At 38.7% G+C, this 20,934-nt stretch overlaps 2 protein-coding genes across 4 annotated transcripts in view; one reads left to right on the top strand and one right to left on the bottom strand.

Annotated features, from left to right (window-relative positions):
- zfyve19 (zinc finger, FYVE domain containing 19) overlaps nucleotides 1–8,080 on the bottom strand; it is a 13,379-nt gene extending 5,299 nt beyond the window's left edge. The window contains exons 1-7 of one of the 2 annotated variants that reach the window (XR_013800120.1): nucleotides 7,646–7,871; nucleotides 7,445–7,566; nucleotides 7,315–7,368; nucleotides 7,066–7,229; nucleotides 2,747–2,889; nucleotides 1,999–2,104; nucleotides 1,580–1,792 (exon numbers count right to left, since the gene is read on the bottom strand). Coding sequence is in view for 1 of the 2 variants with exons in the window: in XM_079634054.1 (XP_079490180.1) it covers nucleotides 1,580–1,792; nucleotides 1,999–2,104; nucleotides 2,747–2,889; nucleotides 7,066–7,229; nucleotides 7,315–7,368; nucleotides 7,445–7,566; nucleotides 7,646–7,699 (856 nt within the window). In the remaining variant the exon portion in view is untranslated. Of the gene's footprint in view, nucleotides 1–1,579; nucleotides 1,793–1,998; nucleotides 2,105–2,746; nucleotides 2,890–7,065; nucleotides 7,230–7,314; nucleotides 7,369–7,444; nucleotides 7,567–7,645 lie in introns of both variants that reach the window. The other variant, XM_079634054.1, reaches the window with a different exon arrangement.
- Nucleotides 8,081–8,217: 137 nt separating this feature from the next.
- Nucleotides 8,218–17,779, top strand: bub1bb (BUB1 mitotic checkpoint serine/threonine kinase Bb). Of its 2 annotated transcripts, XR_013800121.1 has the most exons (10): nucleotides 8,218–8,428; nucleotides 8,994–9,148; nucleotides 9,221–9,280; nucleotides 10,509–10,653; nucleotides 10,737–10,933; nucleotides 12,855–13,024; nucleotides 14,413–14,597; nucleotides 14,722–14,819; nucleotides 16,053–16,810; nucleotides 17,547–17,779. XR_013800121.1 is itself a non-coding variant. In XM_079634055.1 (9 exons), the coding sequence occupies exons 2-9, from the start codon at nucleotides 9,009–9,011 to the stop codon at nucleotides 16,315–16,317; spliced, it is 1,260 nt and encodes a 419-aa protein (XP_079490181.1). In that variant the 5' UTR covers nucleotides 8,218–8,428; nucleotides 8,994–9,008; the 3' UTR covers nucleotides 16,318–17,358. The 2 variants fall into 2 exon arrangements, 1 of the variants encoding a protein (XP_079490181.1); XM_079634055.1 differs by lacking the exon at nucleotides 17,547–17,779 and having other exon boundaries at nucleotides 16,053–17,358.
- The last annotated feature ends 3,155 nt before the right edge of the window (nucleotides 17,780–20,934 follow it).

Raw genomic sequence — 20,934 nt, 5'->3', positions numbered from 1 at the left:
ATCTACGAACGCCGATCCAAATGCGCTGGACCATATGAGATTCTACACAGTTCAGCGCACTTGGATCGGCGTTCGTAGATCGACTGATCGAGTCTGTTTTTCTAAGATGGCTTCTGCCTGTATACGCGAAGTTGACTGTATGTATAAAATATCTTCTTATTAAACTGTCTGGACACTTACACAGTTCTCAATGCTTCGGTTTGAAGGTAGGGACCCTCATTATGCTGCCGTGTTAGTGTGGGGCTATTTTGAGCCTTGTTAGTGGTATTAACAAGCGATTTGTATTTGTCATTACTCAATGCCCCATATACTAGCGTTATACTAGCGTTATAGGCTAAACTGTTTTTAGAGATACAACTATTTACATTCGATAATCATGAAAACAAATCTCAGATAACGGTTGACTAGGTAACAATGTGTAATTAGACCAAAGGTTAATTTTGCGCTGGAGTTCTCCTTTAAGACCAAAGCATTGATTTAAATTGGCATGAAATCAAAACTGAACATTAATTTGCATAATGCATGTTACTGGTCTTATTGTGAATGGTTCATGCGTCAGGTCAGAGGTCATGCGTGTGTTCGGCGGAAAGAAGAAAGTCAAATACACCCAGGATGGCTTGAGGGTGAGCAAATCATGGGTTCATTTTAATTTTTGTGTGAACTATCCCTTTAAAATTGAAACTTAAAGGTTGTGTAGGTAAGAATTGTCTAAACAACTTTTTTTCAAATTGGCTTAAACTGTCTTTATATACCAATACATAATTAAAATGTAAGTACTTTGAAAAAGAGAGTATAAAGATTGAGTGACTATAGTGTATTTAATCTTCAAAAAACACAGCTCATTAATTCCTACCGGGACGAAACAAGTGATTGGCTTGCGCGACTGTCACTCTCCGTCGCCATGACTACCGCCGCTATTACTGGCTCCGCCCACGCACGCAGTCGCGCACCCGTTTGCACCCGGAGTGAATGGAATTAATGAGCTGTGTTTATTGAAGATTAAATACACTAGAGTCACTCAGTTTTTATACTCTCTATTTCACAGTACTTGCATTTTAATTATGTATTGGTATATAAAGACAGTTTAAACAAATTTGAATACAAGTTTTTTTAGACAATTCTGACCTACCCAACCTTTAAGAGATAAAGGGATATTGAACATATCTATTATAACATAATATATTAATATATTGATATTGTAACATTAAGAGATGTTACTAGACTGGACATCTTCCATCCAGACTAAAACGTAGAGGGGATCGAGCGTTTTCTGTGACGGTTGTGGAACAATCTGCCTTTAAATTAAGATAGCCTCTTCCATGACCACTTTTAAGTCTTTATTAAAAACACACTTTCTTTTTTTTTCGATAATGATTGCTTTTTGTTTGGTAGGTTTTACTATTTATATTTGAGTCTGATACTGTTCTGCTACTCCGGTTTTAAGGTCGCTCTTAGCTTTGCTGCTTTTATTGGTGTTGTTTTGAAGGTATTATTTATCTGGTTGTTCTGTAAAGCACTTTGCTCAGCCTGTTGTAAATGTGCTATATAAATAAGGTGAACATCTTCATTAGTAAAGCACCTTGCTCTGGATCGTGTCCCTGCAGAACCGCGAGTCTCCTGGCCGTCTCTCGCATCTGCTCCTCGTTGTGTTTGTCTTTCTTCAGCTCCTGCACGGCCTCCTCCATCACGCGGCTTTGCTCCGCCTCCATCTGTTTGACTGACAGCTCTCCGTCATCCACGTTCTCATTCACCCCCCCTCCCTCTTGTTTATTAAGATCGTTTAATGGTTCGTCTGTATTTACACAAGTGAGGAAAAGAAAATCACCGTTAGCACTGTAACACTGTGGCTTTGAGATGCCTTTATAAACTCTTTAATGTTTAATCAAAATGAGGGCAATCTTTACCAATTTCAATGTGCACTATTAAAGCAACATGCATTATTTCCCATAAAACCAAATTGGGGGATTAAACTTCAGAATAAATTATGCTTAAAACTACCCTCTGACGATGGATACTGGTCATCAATAGCAACTTCCTCCGTCATTTGGGCGATCAAATCATTAGTTTGTTCAGTTTGAGTCCTGCTGTCGGGCGGCTGATGAACCTGCACACATCAAACATCCATATAAACGCACGTTCTGCTATTTAAAAGTCTCCTACAACAGGTTCACATGCATCCAAGGTCAAAAACACTTTAATTTTCTCATAATATCCACTGCAGCGTCAGCTCTTCTCTCTCAGTGTCAGAAATGTTTAGTTTAAGGATTCAGTCTCTCTAAGCCCCGCCTCTCTGAGAGCTGCTCTGCTCTGATTGGTCAGAAACCAAGCTCATTATCATATCTGAATCTCAGCTTTTGATAAACAGTGATACGAACAGTAATGATAGCGTGGGTTTTACAGTATCAAACAGCGTCTTCTCGACATGAACAACACGAACCGAACTCTTCCAGTCTCAGATGCACTACAGTGTTAGAGGGGGCGGAGCCAAGAGACGCTGTTCAGCCAATCGGGTGACATTATGCAAATGAGCTACAAACCAGCGCAGGTTCGGCGAGAAGAGAGACTGAATTACTGACGACTCGTTTCAGTTCAAAATCACTTCTTTCTTTTAGGAGACAAAAACTCCATTTATCTTTGAAACTTTGACCTTTTATATTCACAAACAGCTTTATAACACACTACATGAAAATATATATTGGAAAAAGCATAATGGGGCACTTGAAGTGAAAGCAGGTGTTGTAGTTACAGGCGGTGGGGCTTGCGAGGGCGCAGGTCTTCCTTGTAAAGCAGCCAGACGCTCCTCCATGTCTTTATCTGAAGGCACGGGCTGGACCGGCGCTTTCAGGGCCGCGAGACGAGACTCCAGCTCCTGCTCTGATGGGATGGACTCTGTGTGAGAAATATCAGGTCAGAGACACAGAACCACATTTTAGATTAGGGTCATTCTGTGTCAACTCAACCAGAGGTCCCCGGCTAAACTGTTTGATTTTGAGCATTTGTTTCTGGTGAAAGAAATACATAAATGAAGGATAAAACCAAAATATTCAATGTCGTGAAACATGAGTAATGCACTGTTAAAATGACAATTTTCACCTTTGGAGCCAAATTACAGGGGGGTAAAAATGACTGTAGAAAGATGGCAGCATCATTATTTTATTTCTACACAGAGATTGGTTGGTCTATTAGTGAAATCTGTTGACTTCATCAATCTGTGTTTCATTATATGCCGACGGTGACAGATTAAAAATGGGAAAAAAGCACTTCTTGTGTTTTTAACCTCCAGTTTGAATGCCTAAAACTCCAGAAGTATTAAATAAATCTTAATATCCTTTTAGATTCTGGTTCTTATCAAACCAAAATTTTGGTATCTTCATTTTAAAGGCCCTTGATGGTTCAATCACAGAGATATGGAGATCTCAATGCGGCTCCATGAGTAAATTGGTTAATTGTGCACATTTTCAGAGGTCGAAAACCAAATGTGGGTCACTTTACATACAGATGATGCTTTGTTCTTTTAAAGAGGAATATCTGAACAGAAAATAACAGCTGATACTAGAAATCAACACAATTGCATAGAATAAACCTGTCTTAGTGCCATAATTACTCTTTTTTTTTTGTCAAAATTTGGACAGACACAGAACCTGGTCGTCAGGAGAAGGTGGGATCTTCTGTGGCCGTGTGCTGTTTTGTGCTTCAAACCTTGCAAAGTACCTGTTAAAGGGGGGGTATAATGCCCTTTTCACAAGATGTAAAATAAGTCTCTGATGTCCCTAGAGTGTGTGTGTAAAAGTTTTAGCGCAAAATACCCCACAGATATTTTTATATATCATGTTAAAATTGTCACTTTTTGAGGGTGAGCAAAAACACACAGTTTTGTGTCTGTCCCTTTAAATGCAAATGAGCTGCTGCTCCCGGCACAGGGGGCGGAGCTTCAACAGCTTGTGTTCTAAAATTTCAAAAAACTTTTAGCCTTTTATGTTCAAACCGGAGTCAGACAATGATGGAGAGACTGAAGAAGAAGTGACAACATGTACAAGAACAGGACATTTCTGAATGGTTAGTTAATGAATTTATGAAGCTTATGTGTATTTATCTTCTAGTCATTAGCATATTCTGTCTTGATAATCTATAAATCGTGTTCAGGGGGCGGGGTTTATGTAAATTTTAGGGTTGGTGATGTCACTAACCCGGGAGGAATGTCGTGTAGTTTCTACCAGCCGTTTGTTGTAGTCCTTAAAAAACTATTTCTTTAAAAGCAAATATCTCCCTTTGCTCTGAACTTTGAGCGTCGTAACTTTGCAGATGTTGTTTATGATCAAACAGCAACATTACACACTAACTACAGTTAGAAAAGTGAAATCATAATCAACCACAGCTTTAAGGTTATGTAGCAGAGAGATGTTATTATCGAAGGTCTGTGGAGCGGGTTTGTAGTCCGTAATGGTCTGACTCCGTGTATCTCTGCTGTCTTTGAAATGATGGGTTATCTTGTTGTTTGTGTATTTCTGTTTTGCTTTCCTGATGCCACGGGACAGGTCGGCTCTCGCTGTTCTCAGGCTAGTTTCATCTCCAGCCCTGAAGGCTTTATCTCTAGCCCCCAACAGTCGATGGATATCCCCTGTCAGCCACGGCTTCTTATTAGCCCGAGTGATGATGGTTTTTGTGTGTCACATCATCAATGCACTTACTGATGTTAGAAGTGACCGTATCTGTATACTCCTCAGTGTCTGTGTGATCATTATATGTGGCTGCCTGCTTAAACATTTCCCAGTCTGTTGTGTCGAAGCAGTGTTGAAGTGCAGAGGAAGCCCCCCCCCCCCCCCCCCCCCCCCCGGCCACACCTAGCCTGGCTAACGCCAGATCCAATTCTCGTTGAGACTTGGGTCTGGGAACCACATGTTCATTTTCTCGTATTTGAGGCGTGGTTTACGAATGCGCCGGCGCCGTTTATTGGGTGCTAAGAATGTCTATCAAATGCGCCTGTACGTAGCTCATAGCCAATCGTTTCCATTATACCAGATGACGTATGTAGAGAAATGGTTTAACGCCAAACGCTGCTCTTTTTTCTAAATAAAATTGCGATCTAAACTACTTAGAACAATATCTAAGGCTGCATCAAAAGGTAGCTTCGCGTCTGCTGCCATGTTGACTCCATATAAACAAACTGCTTACTTAGTTGTGTCGCAAAGATGTCGTCATCGTCTTGCTGCTCCCTCCCCGTTCTGTGATTGGTTCCCTAAACGAGGCGAAAATCAGGTCCATGGTTTCCAGACTGCCTTTCAGCGAGAATAAAATCGCGCTGCGCAAAGGCAGTCTGGGGAAACCCAGGCTAGGCCACACCTGTACCTGCTCCAGAACTGGTTTGGTGACTTTTACTCTTAAGCTGCGGGAACTTTCCCCAGGAACTGTGGGCTGGTACTCGGTGTGTTTACACCGCAGGAATCAGGGCCTAAATGAAGTTCCGGGTAAATATTTCCCTCTCCGAAAGTCCCTACTCGCGATGTAGTAGTTTTTCAAAGTTCAGGAACTTTCGGGGGCGGGACTTGTGCGCTGAACGTGCTGATTGGTTGTGTTCACGCCGCATTTTGATTGGATGACTCCACACAGCATTCTAATTTTAACCGCCATTTTTAAAAATCTATTGCGGTTCGTGGCTTCATGCAGTAAGAGTCGTCTGCCTGCAAATATGGAATTTAATAAAAAAAAATAATAAACACCGCTGGACCGACGGCGAGGTTCAGGCTTTATTAAGCGTATTTGTGTAACAGGAAATTTCGTTCGTCCCAGCCGTCTCACGGTCAATGTCCGCATCGTCTAATTTTATAGCATTACGAGCTTTCTGAACACGCTTTAGTGTTAGTGCTCGTCTCTTTTCTGCCGTTAATTACCTCGTTAGTAAACCAATACATCACAAACAACTGCACACAGTTTGAATCTCCTCCATACTTATTATAAATGTGGCACTCAAAACTGAGTACTGTCCGCCGCAGACTGGGAGGAGCCGTTGCGCGCAGTTTATAATCTTCGGTACTTTAGACCGCGGTGTAAACGAAGAAAGCAACCGGTCTGGGGCGCAAAAAGTTCCTGGGACAAATTGTTCCGGGTAATTTCGGTGGATACGCGGCTTTAGTCTGTATGCTGGCATAAGCAAAACAGTGATGTGATCTGAGTGTCCAATATGGGGGAGTGAGGAGGCCTTAAATGCTCCTTTATGAGTTGTATAGACCAGGTTCAGGACATTATCCCCCCTTGTTGGAAAGTCAACATGCTGGTATAGTTTGGGAAAAACAGCCTTAAAGGATTAGTTCACTTTTAAAATGAAAATTCTGTCATCATATACTCACCCTTAAGTTGTTTCAAACCTTTATGAATTTCTTTCCTCTGCTGAACACAAAGGAAGATATTTAGAAGAATGTCAGTAACCAGACAGTTTTTGGTTCCCATTGACTTCCATAGTAGGAATTTTTTTTACTATGGAAGTCAATGGGGTCCAGCAACTGTCTGGTTACTGACATTCTTCTAAATATCTTCCTTTGTGTTCAGCAGAGGAAAGAAACTCATACAGGTTTGAAACAACTTAAGGGTGAGTATATGATGACAGAATTTTAATTTTTGGGTGAACTATCCCTTTAAGATCAGCGTGATTAAAATCTCCTGCGAGAATGGTAAATCCATCAGGATGGGCTGTCTGTTGTTCACAGATGGCCTGATACAGTTCACCGAGTCCCATTTTGAACATTTTACCTTCAAAAATGTTCACATTTACACATTTTGTGCAATAATGAACAGTGTGTACATACCACCACAGCATCCCGACACCAGGCATCACGGATGTAAACACAGACCACTCTACCACGAGTCTTTTCACATATATGTGTGTATGTATGTACATACATATATCGGTTATCGGCGGATTATCGGTTATCATATCGGCGCATTCTTAATGTTAATGTTTATAGTGTGTTTATGCCTTCTAGTGCAATTAGCAGATTAGAACTGGGGCGATAAAAAAATGTTGATTACATTTTGTAACGAAACAATCAAGCAGATTTTGACCGATCTTACTGGGCTTGGTGTCCTCTTTCAGCTTGTTCAGTCGTTCTGCGATGACCTGGTCCTCTTTACTGAGTCCTCGAGTTGAAACCCGACTCACAGTGTTGTTCTGTCCACCTCCGGGTCTGGACGGCTGGTTCTGCTGAGCTTGTTTGGCTTCGAGAGCAGCAACACGCCTGTAAGACGCCACAGATTTCTGTTATTCCTGTGGCATATAGGGACATTTCACATCTAATACTTAGTTAGCCTACAGATTCATACTTTTTGTAGTTTTCAGGTGGGGACCATTTGCCAGCATCATTCTGGTTGCCTGGACTGTACAAAAAAAGACCTGTCAGTTGTGTGTTAGTGAATATACTATAACAGTGTAAACTGTGTTAGGCTTCCAGACCTTGTTAAGTTTCCATAACACTGTTTGCAGACTTTCTGCTGGCTGTTTCCATATTTTGGCACAACAGCATTGAATGTCAGACACCCAGAGCAGAAAGAATGGCCACAGTTTTTACAACCCAACTGCAAAAGCACAAAACCAAGTCAAACACTTTCAATTAAGGTATTTATATTACAATTATCGGTATTTATAGGCGCTAACCTCTTTTCTGAAGAGAGTGAACTTTGATGCACAGCAGTAACAACGATTATCCATAGTGAGATTCTTCGGGGAATCGCAGAATCATGCTGTAGTGACAATTTAAATGCTCAAGATTATAATAATTAAATGCATTGTACTGTATAACGTGATTTCAGCTGCTTTCTCTCCATTGTGTTTCTCTTGAATCAGAGAACGTAAATACAGGAAACGCAGCGCGAACTGAGATGTGTTGGGAAATGTAGTTTTTCTAGCTTGAAGCGATAAAACTTGTAGTGGTTTGGAAAAAAATACATCCAGAACAATGCAGAGGCTTGTTTTTCTAAAAGAAAATGACCTAAAATGACCTTAAAATAATTATGAATAAAACAATCAAACACTCTAAATTTGAAATGTACTCATTTCCCAGCATGCAACACGATTGCCACACAGTAGCTTGCTTTGGGCTCTCACACTGTCATAACATTTATACTGCACAAAATGCGGGTAAAAAAATAAAATCACTAATAAAATATATACATAAAAACCCACAAATACATACATTTATTTTAAAAACAGTCGGTTATTATGTCAGTGAACCTCGCGTGGTCACGTGACCAGTTCGTCCAATCAGGATCTCTTCGGCGCGCTTCCGGTTTTTGTTCAAATGTCTTTTGCTCCAACTCAAACAGACAACACAATAACGAGCGATTTATGAAATAAAGATCATATTTGTATATTTCTACTATACAACGAAGGTCGTTTTGACGAAGATAAGAACATTACGGAGATTTCTGCAGGATAAATGTAAGTTATATTTGTTTTCTCTACTTAACTTTGCAGACAGTAGAAACACAGAGAACAGTAGAAACGGCAGATAGTCACAGAGGTGTGTTTTCTCCTGCTGTATATGTTAATTTTAGTGTATTTTGCATCATTTACTGCTTTATTTCTTTAATATGTGGAGCATACATTGGTTTTTAGAACATGGTATTTACCTTTAAAAGGTTCACCATTAACGTTATTTACTCACCCTCATGTTGTTCCAAGTTTTCTTTCTTCTGTTGAACACAAAAGAAGATAATTTAATGAATGTTTGTAATCAATCAGTTGCTGGACCCCATTGACTAACTTACCATAGTATTTCTTCCCCTACTATGGAAGTCAATGGGGTCCATCAACTGCCCAGTTACCCACATTCTTTAAAATATCTTCTTTTGTGTTCAACAGAAGAAAGAAACTCATACAGGTTTAGAATAACATGACAGAACTTTTTTTTTTTTTTTTTTGGTGAACTGACCCCTAAATGCCATAGTATATGAATATGGTAACCACTCAGTATCATAAGTGCCATCTGTTTTTCCACTTCTAGATCGGATCCCCAGCCATGGCAGAGTGTGATGCGGAATGGGAATTATGTAAAGAAAATATCCAGCCTTTGAGACAAGGCCGTACCATCTCGGCCCTGCACCAGGCCCTGTGTCAGCAGCAGGAGGGGAACCACACGGCCCTCAACCAGCAGAAGCAGTGAGTGGGGTTTAATCTAACTAAAAGCATGTTCCAGAACAATAAGTAATGTTACCTTTCTTTTTTTTTTAGAGCGTTTGAGTCTGAGCTGCGGATGTATGATGGAGACGACCCTCTCGATGTTTGGGTCAGGTATGAAATGCATGTTGACTTTTGATATGCAAAATCGCAGTTAATCATGTTTTCTTCAAGTACAAGGTGCTTGAATTTGACTTTTTAGAAATTGAAAACCCATTGAAAACAGCCATATTTATGAAAAGGTACTTGAAAAGTGCTTGCATATTTGAAAGGCTATATTTTTTAAAATTTGTGTTTAATTTTATCGATGAAACAATCTTTTCATGCAAAAATAACACATTGCAGCTCGTCTGATATAGAGCCATTTTGCATGGCTATGAGCGTAACATTGCTCATATACATATCAAACTATATGTAGCTTTCATTCTTCAGGTCAATCATACACAGGTGGAACTGGAAAAATGAGAATATGGTGCAAAAGTTCATTTATTTCAGTAATTCAACTTAAAAGCTGAAACTAATATATAATATAGACTCATTACATGCAAAGTGAGATATTTCAAGCCTTTATTGGTTATAATTGTGATTATTATGGCTTACAGCTTATGAAAACCCCAAATTCAAAATTAGAATATTGTGAAAAGGTTTTCATAAGCTGTAAGCCATAATAATCACAATTATAACAAATAAAGGCTTGAAATATCTCACTTTGCATGTAATGAGTCTATATAATATATTAGTTTCACCTTTTAAGCTGAATTACTGAAATAAATGAACTTTTGCACCATATTCTCATTTTTCCAGTTTCACCTGTATATTGTGAAATGAAAAACTACAGACATTTTACCAGATAATGATTTGAATAAGCTCAGTTTGGAAAGAATTAATCTTTCAGATTGATTGGCGTGATTGTTTTAATCGTGTACGTAAAAATATTTTAATTGCGATATTATAAATCTTTAACATTTAATAATAATTTGTATAATTATTATTATTATTATTAGATTAATTTGATATGTTAAAGATATTGTAAAACGTAAGAAATATATATATGATATTTGTATATGCATGTATAATTTTTTATGCATACTCACTTTTTTAGGAAGTCATTGTCATAGTTTCCTTTCAATGGTTAAAGTTCCCACAGTCTGGCATTGCATGTGCTGCACTTTATTTGTACCATTTTGTTTTATTAGTTTACTTTTATCTATTTCCCTTTTTTTTTTTTTTTTTTTTTGAAAGATAATAAAGATATTGTTTGATAAGTGAGATCTCAGATTGAAAAAAGCAGTGCTTTAAAAGTCCTGGAATTTCATATTGAGTTTCTTATTTTTTTCCGCAGGTACATAAAATGGACCAAGCAGACGTTCCCACAGGGTGGAAAGGAGAGCAATCTCTCAGTGCTTCTCGAGAGAGCGGTCATGCTCTTCACAGCCGACAAGAGATATCACAATGACGTTCGCTACATCGAACTCTGGATCGAGTTTGTGAGTGACAAGACTTTACATTTAGCATTCAGATTGCTTCATTATAGTGGGTTTTTAGCTGGTTTGTTTCCATTTGCTTGCAGACAGAGGGCTGTTCTGACCCGATGGACGTCTTCCGCTACATGCAAGCTCAAGGAATCGGGACCATGCAAGCCGCTCTGTACATCGCCTGGTCCGAGGAGCACGAGAAGAGAGGGAATTTAAAGGTGGCTGACCGAGTTTTTCAGGATGGTGTCAAGTGTGGAGCAGAACCTGTAGATAAACTACACGCGTTTCACAGGTCCGGAAACTTCCAGTCTATTCATCTCTGTCTGTCCTCAAATTAATTCAAAATTAATCCTATAAAGCCTAACGTATTATATTTGATGCGTTAAGTTCTAAGGTCCCATGTCTGATTGATAGTTTGCACTTTTTTTGCGTAATTTTAAAAAACATCCACCTTCAGCTTGCAGGGTTTATGCTGCGAAATTAATAATTTGTATTAAATAACCATAAGAATAACCTTTATTGTAAGTAATATTTTTTTAAATATAAACACTGAACTGAAGCAACTCAGGTTTACTTGATTATCTATAAAAAAAATATATTTTTTAAAGAAAAATCATATTCAAATATGATCATCAGGCTTTTGAGGAAGGTCAATGACTCGATCATCATTGCACTGCATTATATGTTTTAAAACTACAGAGATTTGATATTAAAACTAAGCATTTAAATATCATTTTACGAAAACAGACATTATTGGCAGATATAGTGACTGATATTTATATATTTTATGTCAGTATCTGCTATAAAGATCTCATTGATTTACATTACAAGCATCTGAATTTGCATCAAACTTTTTGTCCATATAAATATCTGCATTAAATTGCATATTTTTGCTCAGTTTGTGCCTCTGAATAAAACTGAGCTGGTTTTCTCACCATATTCGTGCAATATCAATCCTACTATATGAGCCATAAAAACCTGGCGTATATGATGCAAAAAAAATAAAAATTAGATTTTTATTTGTATTTTTGTCTGAAGGTTGAATCAACTATTCCATTTAAAAGAATAAAATTTGTAATGCTTACGAAAGGATTAAATCAGTGCATGTTATTCTAAACATAAAGGCACTTTTCTACATCTAATAAATTCCTCTCTGATAAAATAAAGTCCTGGCCTGCATTCGCTCTAGTTGATTATATTGTCTCAATCTGAAATTAGATTAGATTAACCTCTGTACAGATAAAACGTTGTCAAAATGATTTCAGTTCGCATGGATGCGCGGAAACCACTTAAAGTTCTGTATTATGCAGTAATTTGGCGATGTCAATTTGTAAGGAAAGACTACGCGCCTGCGCACATTTATTCAAACGCGCAACCTATTAGACTAAATGCATAATACGCATGTGCACTAGAGTGCGGCGGATCGGGCCGAATTTTTCTGTCTGAGCCCGGCCCGCGTCCGACAGAGCAGTAACCGAACCCGACCCGAGCCCGACAGGCATAAAGATATTTATGTCCGAGACCGACAGTTAAAATCCCATTTTTTTTTTCTTCTCATAATAATGACACTTGTGCGTTTGTTTGTGTGGAAAGCACGCTTTTATTAAGCAACTGTAGGAAGGCATTCAGAAATGTCCACAGGACGAACACGGAGCAACAAGCGCTCTTAACACCGGCGCGCATGCACGTTTCATTGTCACGGCTACATAAACACATGTCCGCACACAGGAAGACAGATGTTATGGTGATATTTTACATGTATTTTAATCTCAAAAACGAACGTTTGCATCAAGTGAAAGCATCAGGCACATTGGCTACCTACATAATAAGCTGGTTTAAATTTTAAATGTTCAATGCCTTATCGCGCTGATGTGACCGAGCCCGACCCGAACGTAATTTCGAAATATCTGTCCGAACCCGGCGGGTCGGGTATCCATCCTCTAATGTGCACGCCGTCACCGTTTTCACAGATTCACTTTTTATGAAGTTTTCACTGAGATGATAACGTTTTTCAAAACTTGCACATTGGATCCGGTTTCAAGGTTTGCGTTCTCGACCCAACAAACATTGCAGTCATGCAAATGAATGGACAGAACATATTAAAACTGTTCTGTTTTCATTTAAAATGGTGTCTTATAAGCGGCCCCTAAGTTAATAACTAAAGATGAGTCAATCAAAAACTAACTAACATAATGAAATGTGTTGGTCTCCAGAGCTTTGCAGGCACGAGTGTGCAGACAGATGATGTCATCCGTGACAGATCCACAAAGAGATGAAGATGATGATGAGGAAGAGCCTCAGAGATCGTCACTGGCTGAGCTCAAAGCCAAAGGGAAGAAAAAGGCCGTCGTTCCCATCAACAGAGCGAACGCATCCGCCGGATGTGAGTATTCACACTCTTTTAAACGTGTTGTGAATGTTTGCTGCTGTAGGGGCGGCACAATATATTGAAATATCGCAAATGTATAAATATAGGCTCACAATAACTGGGGTCATGAACAAAAGACAAAGGGAAAATAACTCGCTGCTCTTGGCTGAATAACTTTTGTTTTACTGGTCAATTTTGAGATTTTTGGATATTTGTCTTCAATAACATGTCTTCTTTCAGACTTGTGGTGAAAAAAAAGTCAGAAATACACATTTAGGGCTTTATTTTACAACACTGTGTCTGTTTGTGTCTGTAGATTTCTCATAAATTCAACAAAAGTTGGCGTTATTAATCATCCGGTCGCTCTGCGATCTCTGTCTACTCCCTGTCATCACACACACACACACACACACAGCTCTCTCTCTCCTGTACAATGCTGTCGGATCCAAATATGGTCATTTCCTTTTTATCAGCAACCAATCGTGAAAGTTGAAGGGCTGAATGCGCAATCTCATTGGCTGATGATAAATCTTTAAAGCCCGTTTTCTCAAAATGACTTTTCTCTCATTCTCCAAGACCGAAATCTCCACTTCAGTCGCACCGATATACACCAAACCTTCCAGTCTTGTACCTAGTTATATTATGAAGACATTTACTGAGGGATTTGTAGATATATTATTCCTAGCCTGATTTATATAACATTTTATTCCAAAAAACATGGCGAAAATAAATGTAAGGCTATTGACAGTATATTCTGATTTACAGGATAACAAAAGTAGATATCCATAAATCCCTCTTTCACCCCCCCCCCATCTAATATGTGAACACAAATATTTTTAACCTGACTCAGAATCCGATACTCAGATTTCGTTTTTTTAAATATATGCAAATTAGTGCATATTTAATTAGATATAGCCTAATTTGCATATTTAAACATTAAATTACAGAAAACTTAATTTTTTTTCTCATCTTGATGCAGGGTAATCAACTGGGAAAGATTCATGGTGATATCTGCTAGTTACAAATTTTACCCTATTCACCTGTAGTGTCTCGCCTTAATAAGAATCGGTATATATTTAATTAATTCAGTGAAAACTAAGCATTGTTTTATTTTTACATTTGATTATTCACTTTTTTGTTGTTAAATAAACCTAATTTAGGCCTTCCTGAACCCCTAAACCCTAAATGAGACAGTAAAACACTGCTGTTCAGTTTCAGAAGCTGTAGGGATGTTTTCTTGTCACAAAAAGAATGTGAAACGCGTATGTAGGTTACGTAATTTAAAGATAATTTAAGTTTATTTTACACACTTTAAGCATTATCGTATCGAATATCGCATTATATAGCCCTAGTTTGCCGTGTTGTGAGCGAGATCAGTGCAATCACTCTTATCTCTGTGACAGATGCACGTGGGCTCCAGTTTAAACAGCCGTTGGGCCCCAAACACAACACTCGCCCTGTGATATTTGATGAGAATAAAGTTCCTGAAACTGTGCCGCAAGAACCCAAGTTTGAGATCTGGACGGCGCCACCTGCTGCCAGAGCCAAAGAGAACGAACAGAAACCTGAGAAGTGGTCCAATGTGAAGGTGTGTGTCCGTGTGGAGTATTACCAGTTTAACCAGTTACCTGACTGGTTCTAGAGTGTCAGTTTTGTGTCTGGAGGCTGTTATCTGATAGATCAGTGTTGATCGGGTTTGTTTTTTATTCCAGTTGCCCATGAAGTCCAGATCGGGCCTCAGTGTCGTGGTTCCGCCTCCTAAACCCAGTTTCCAGCCGTTTGTGGAAGAGGACGACCAGCCTCCCGCTGTGTGAGTGTGACGATTACCTTGTTCTTTTAGGCTGTTTAATTACATGGAGTAATGCAGCGGTTTGACAGTGTAAAAAATCTATATAAAAAAACCCAAGTAAATGATAAAAGACGTGATCAAAATATATAAAAATTTGATTGATATAAACAAACTAAATAAGATTAAAATACAAATTTGATTAAAATAAATGCATCTTCCAGTATTTATGAGTAGGAAAATAATAACATGGATTAATGCAGGGTTTTGACAGTGTAAAAAATCTATTTAAAAAAAGTAAATGATAAAAGATATGATCAAAATGTATAAAATTTTTACTAATATAAACAAACAAAATAAGATTAAAATAAATGTATCTTCCAGTATTATGGGCAGGAAAATAATAACGAAGTAATGCAGGGGTTTGACAGTGTAAAAAATCAATAAAAAAAAAAGTAAATAATAAAAGATATAACATTTTTATTAATATAAACAAAGAAAATAAGATTAAAATACAAATTTGATTCAAATAAATGCATCGTACAGTATTATGAGTAGGGGGAAAAGCAACGTAATCTAGTAGAAACTAAATATTTTAGACATTTATAATCTTAAATTATAAGATAAATAGATGCTTTATACATTTTATTGTGAGGATGATCATATTTGGGTCCATGGTATCATTTTATGTATTTAATTTGCATCACTAATATACTTTTATTATTTTTTAATGATTTTTTTTTTTTTTTTTTTGCATTTTAAATGTTAAACTTTTAGTTTTTTTGCTGTGTTTTTAGTCATTTTTACTAGCGGTTGTTTAAAAAATAATGCTTAGTGCTTGTACAAGTCGGCATGAAATCAAAATGGACCCTATTTACTTTTACAAAACGCCCACTTTTCTATATCCAATCAATTCCCAGTGGGAAAAACAAGCCACGCCCTTTTTCACATCCAATATCTCGTTTTACTCTGGAAATACGTCACGACACTGAGGTAAAGTGGGTCACAACTTTCCGGTTCATGCAGACCTCAAACTAAATGTTGCCTCAGCAACTAGCTAAAAATAATCTTATTTCACGTTACAAACATGTATAGTTTTGGATGGCCTGGCCTGCACTAATAAGACCAAGCACATGCACATTTCATGTTGACTTTAAATGACCAGTATGTATCGGTCTTGTTCCTCTGAAACTGATGTGCACTAATGCGTTTGCATGTTTATGATTTCATGCACTCACCTCATTTTTCCGGCTCCAGAACTCCGTGTAAGATCAACCCTGCGGTGAACTCGGTGCTGTCGGCGAGGAAGCCCTGCAGACTGGAGCAGACGCCGCTGAAGATGCTGCAGGAGCGCCAGCTGCTCATGCAGACGCAGACGCAGGAGGACGGGAAGAGCCGGGAGCAGAGCATGTACTGCAGAGATCTGGTCTACAGCGGAGCCACTGAGTTCTGCTTCGAGGAGCTGCGGGCCGAGCGCTACCGGCAGAAGCACGCGCGCCCTGCGGATCACAGCACAAACTGAAGACAAAACTCTGATTATACAAACTCAAACCTATAGGTTGTGTTTGAATATGCAGCGAGCTTTCTGTCTAGACAAGTCTTAGATGTTCTTGAACTCGCCGATGACACCTACAAATGCTGTAGAGCTGCTCACAACAAATATTTGTGTTTGTGTATAATTGTTCTTGTACATACTTTTTTCTTTCTTTCTGTATATACATACTTTTTGTAACGCAACAGTATTTTTTGTATATTGCAAGTAGATTTGTCAAAAAGTAGCGACTTCGGGACCAAGTCGGAATGTAAAAATGTACCGTTACTGAAATGTAAAAATGTAAAATGTGATGATAACAGCATTTCCCTCTAGCATTTTGAGCGCTATTGAACGGATTCTTAAACACCTGATTGGCCATTGTGTTCACGTGCTTAACATATGTCTGTGATTGGCCATTGTGTTCACGTGCTCAACATATGTCTGTGATTGGCCAATGTGTTCACGTGCTCAACAAATGTCTGTGATTGGCCAATGTGTTGATGAGCTCATATATGTCTGTGATTGGCCAATGTGTTCACGTCCTCAACAAATGTCTGTGATTGGCCATTGTGTTCACGTGCTCAACATATGTCTGTGATTGGCCAATGTGTTCACGTGCTCAACAAATGTCTGTGATTGGCCAATGTGTTGATGAGCTCATATATGTCTGTGATTGGCCAATGTGTTCACGTCCTCAACAAATGTCTGTGATTGGCCATTGTGTTCACGTGCTCAACATATGTCTGTGATTGGCCAATGTGTTCACGTGCTCAACAAATGTCTGTGATTGGCCAATGTGTTGATGAGCTCATATATGTCTGTGATTGGCCAATGTGTTCACGTCCTCAACAAATGTCTGTGATTGGCCATTGTGTTCACGTGCTCAACAAATGTCTGTGATTGGCCAATGTGTTGATGAGCTCATATATGTCTGTGATTGGCCAATGTGTTGATGAGCTCATATATGTCTGTGATTGGCCAATGTGTTCACGTCCTCAACAAATGTCTGTGATTGGCCAATGTGTTCACGTGCTCAACATATGTCTGTGATTGGCTACAATGATCAACAATAATATCTTTGACGCCCTTCATCGAGCGCTTACACAGATACACACAGGATCGTTTATCAGCGGATCCCTAATATATCCACTGATAGATGTGTGTATCTGTGCAAGCGCTCGATGAAGAGTGTCAAAGTCTAAAACATGGTTTTGAAGTGTTGATCATTGTAGCCAATCACAGACATATATGTTGAGAGCGTGAACACAATGGCCAATCAGAGAGGTTTAAATCCTAGAGGGAAATGCTGGTTTCGTCACATTATTAAAATTTCTGTACCGAAGTTGGTACTTTTGAAAACTGTAATTGCAAGAGTAGCATTTATTATATTGTCATTGCTTGTAGATGTGGTCATTGATGCTTCAATAAATGCAACTGATTCCATAACATCAGATTGCTCTTGTACTTTGACTTCAGGAACTGCATTTGTGCTTTATTTATAATGCTGTCACACAACACTAGCTGCAAAGTTTCCTTGGAAGAAGAAAAAGGGATTATATGTGCACAGAGTTGAATGTAATTTGTAAGTGTGGTTCAGTGCATATCCAGATGAAGTATTGTGGAATATAATAGTGAATCTCTAAATGCTGCATGACCTGTTTTTAAACAAACCTCTGAACATGTAATTCGTCGATGCATCAGCAGGTGGCGCTGAAGGGCGGTGTGGGTCGACAGAAACGAGCCTCTAAAAAGCTGCTGATGTTCGAGTGTCTACATAGTGAGGACTTTCAAGTGCTCTTATTTCTCTCAATGTGGTTTAAAAGCGTAGCTAACACAGCGGCGTAATGTCCATCAGTGGGAACATGCTGAGGAAGAATGGCATGCTTTAGTATGATGTAACGATGCCATGACCTGCTTTACTAATTTACTTAAAGGAGAACTCCGGGCAATGTTTAATTTAATCTTGATCGTTATATCTTTGTGAGTTCTGTCTATAGAAAAAAAACCGAACCGGATTGGTGTTTGCAACACGGATCTGCTACCGCTAATGCCCAGAGCTCACTCAGCTAACGGCAGTTATGGGGCATATTCATAAAGAGTGTGTGTGCCTCTTAACAGACACAACATGCAATTAAAATGTCTGTCCAACATGAACAGGTCCTTACATGACAACAAGATGCGTTTAGCAACTTAGCCATTGTTTAAATTCACCTAAATAGTGTTTTAGAGACGGCTAGCTGTAGTCTCGCGAGCCGGAGAAAGGTTTTGTTGACTGAAGAGTGTGAGGCTAGTTCTTCGTCTGTTTGAATAAATAAGGACGACCATCAAACTCAAAAGCCTCTTCCATGTGTTCAAAATCTTCTATATTCTCCATAGTTACGTTACGAACCATTTCTTCTTCATTTGTGAGCAACTCCGATCTTCACTCTTCACACACACGACGCTCCTCCTCCTGCACACACTTCTATTCACGTTTCCCGGCTACAGCGGGAGTTCCCACGGGACTTCAGCGCTAAAACACTATTTAGGTGAATTTAAACAATGGCTAAGTTGCTAAACGCATCTTGTTGTCATGTAAGGACCTGTTCATGTTGGACAGACATTTTAATTGCATGTTGTGTCTGTTAAGAGGCACAGAAACACACTCTTTATGAATATGCCCCATAACTGCCGTTAGCTGAGTGAGCTCTGGGCATTAGCGGTAGCAGCTCCGTGTTCAAACACCAATCCGGTTCGGGTTTTTCTTCTATAGACAGAACTCACAAAGGTATAACCATCAAGATTAACTTAAAAATTGCCCGGAGTTCTCCTTTAATGTTGTTATAAAACTTGTGTTACAGTGGTAACAAAAAACATGGATTTAATAGAAAATAATCTGGTTTCTTCTTATTAAGGTACACTATAACTTAAAAACACAATAGATCCTGCTTTAGAGAGCTACATATGGCAGTTTATCTGTTCAATAAAACACTTACACAACTTTAAAGGAGATTTTCTCAATGTTTACATTTTTTTGCTCCTCAGATTCCAGATTTTCAATAGTTGTGTCTCGACCAAATATTGTCCTATCCTAACAAACCACACATCACTGGAAAGATTATTTATTCAGCTTTATATGATGTATACATCTCAATTTCAGAAAATTGAGCCATGTGACTGGTTTTGTGGTCCAGCCAGGGTCACATATAAACACATTTAGACCACTTAACTTATAGTTACTATCAGGATGTGAAGAGACTTTCAACCAGCATAACAAAAAATGTTTCGGGAACAAATCGCCAATCCTGCCTTTAATATGCTAAAGACAAAGATAAAGGCTCATTGGGTGTCATTGTTTAGGAATGGGCTTAAATTGCCCTGCATAACAAAAGCTTTAAAAGGACAATAGCAGGACAGCAAATCACACGAGAGACGATTAACTACAGAACAGCTCAATGCGCTTATTAGGGAATTAAGCTACAATTTTACATTTAATGTTATATATTCCTGCATCTGTGTTATAGTAATGGAGAGGTAAATGTCTCTCTGTGTTTTAGAAGAACGCTTTACAGCTATTGATTATATTGGCGAGTGCAGTCAGTGGTAAAATAGGTTTCATGAGTTGAAGATGTCATGATTAATCTGCTAAGTCATGAATACTTTAGATTTTGAATTTAAAAAATAATGTTAAAAAATCGTGGTATTTTTGTGGGGCTCCAACAGTCCATGAGTAATGAAGAAAGTTGCATTAAAATGCTGATTAAAATTAATTTAAATTTTGATTTTGAAAACAGTTCTTTTGGAATTAATATCTGAAAAAAGTTTCAGATTTCAGATTACTTTGTTTAAAGAAACAGTTTAACATGCTGATTTTAATAAAGTAACCTAGAAAAATGAACACTGGTGTCAATAACAAAATAAAACAGTGTCTGAAGTTGTCATATATATTTTTTTTTTTAATGTTTAAATCCTATATCGATTTATTACGATTTTACAATAACAATAACGACATGGCTTTTTAAAAGTAAAAACATCCAACCAAGTAAAAGTAAAAACAGTAACAAAATTACTGTATCAGTCATATTAAAATAAATCATATTTAGATGAATTTCTGGTATTTCTACTATGGAAACAATGTTTGCCGTGGTAAATATTTGATGATTTAGCATCTGTCATCTGTCTGCTGTTATTTCGTAGCATCGCTGGCCTGTCACGACCCTCATTATCTCATGAATTATTCATGAGGTGACCGGTTTATCAGCGCGCGACACACACACACACACACACACACACACACACACAACCTGCCGTCTCAAATCACCCGCTCACGTGGAAACGCTTCACCAGGGCGACAGAGGGGGCGTGAACTGTCTCCTAGGTGATGCTGTCACACACACACACACACACACACACACACACACACACACACACACACAGGAGGAGGGAGAGAGAGAGAGAGAGAGAGAGAGGGAAGAGGAGGCAGGCCAGGCTGTTTTCGCATCCTCTAGATGTGGATTATACCTTGAGTTCGCCATGGCAGCCTCACGGCACCGGTAGCAGGGGCTTCTGGGAGATCAGATGCGCGGGTTCGAGCATCATCATCTCTCTGAGATGGCCGTGCACGCG

This window comes from Phoxinus phoxinus (assembly GCF_949152265.1).
Source record: "Phoxinus phoxinus genome assembly, chromosome: 13".
Classification (NCBI taxonomy): Eukaryota; Metazoa; Chordata; class Actinopteri; order Cypriniformes; family Leuciscidae; genus Phoxinus; species Phoxinus phoxinus.
The sequence above is the reverse complement of the archived record's forward strand: the minus strand, read 5'-3'. Positions and strand labels throughout refer to the sequence as shown.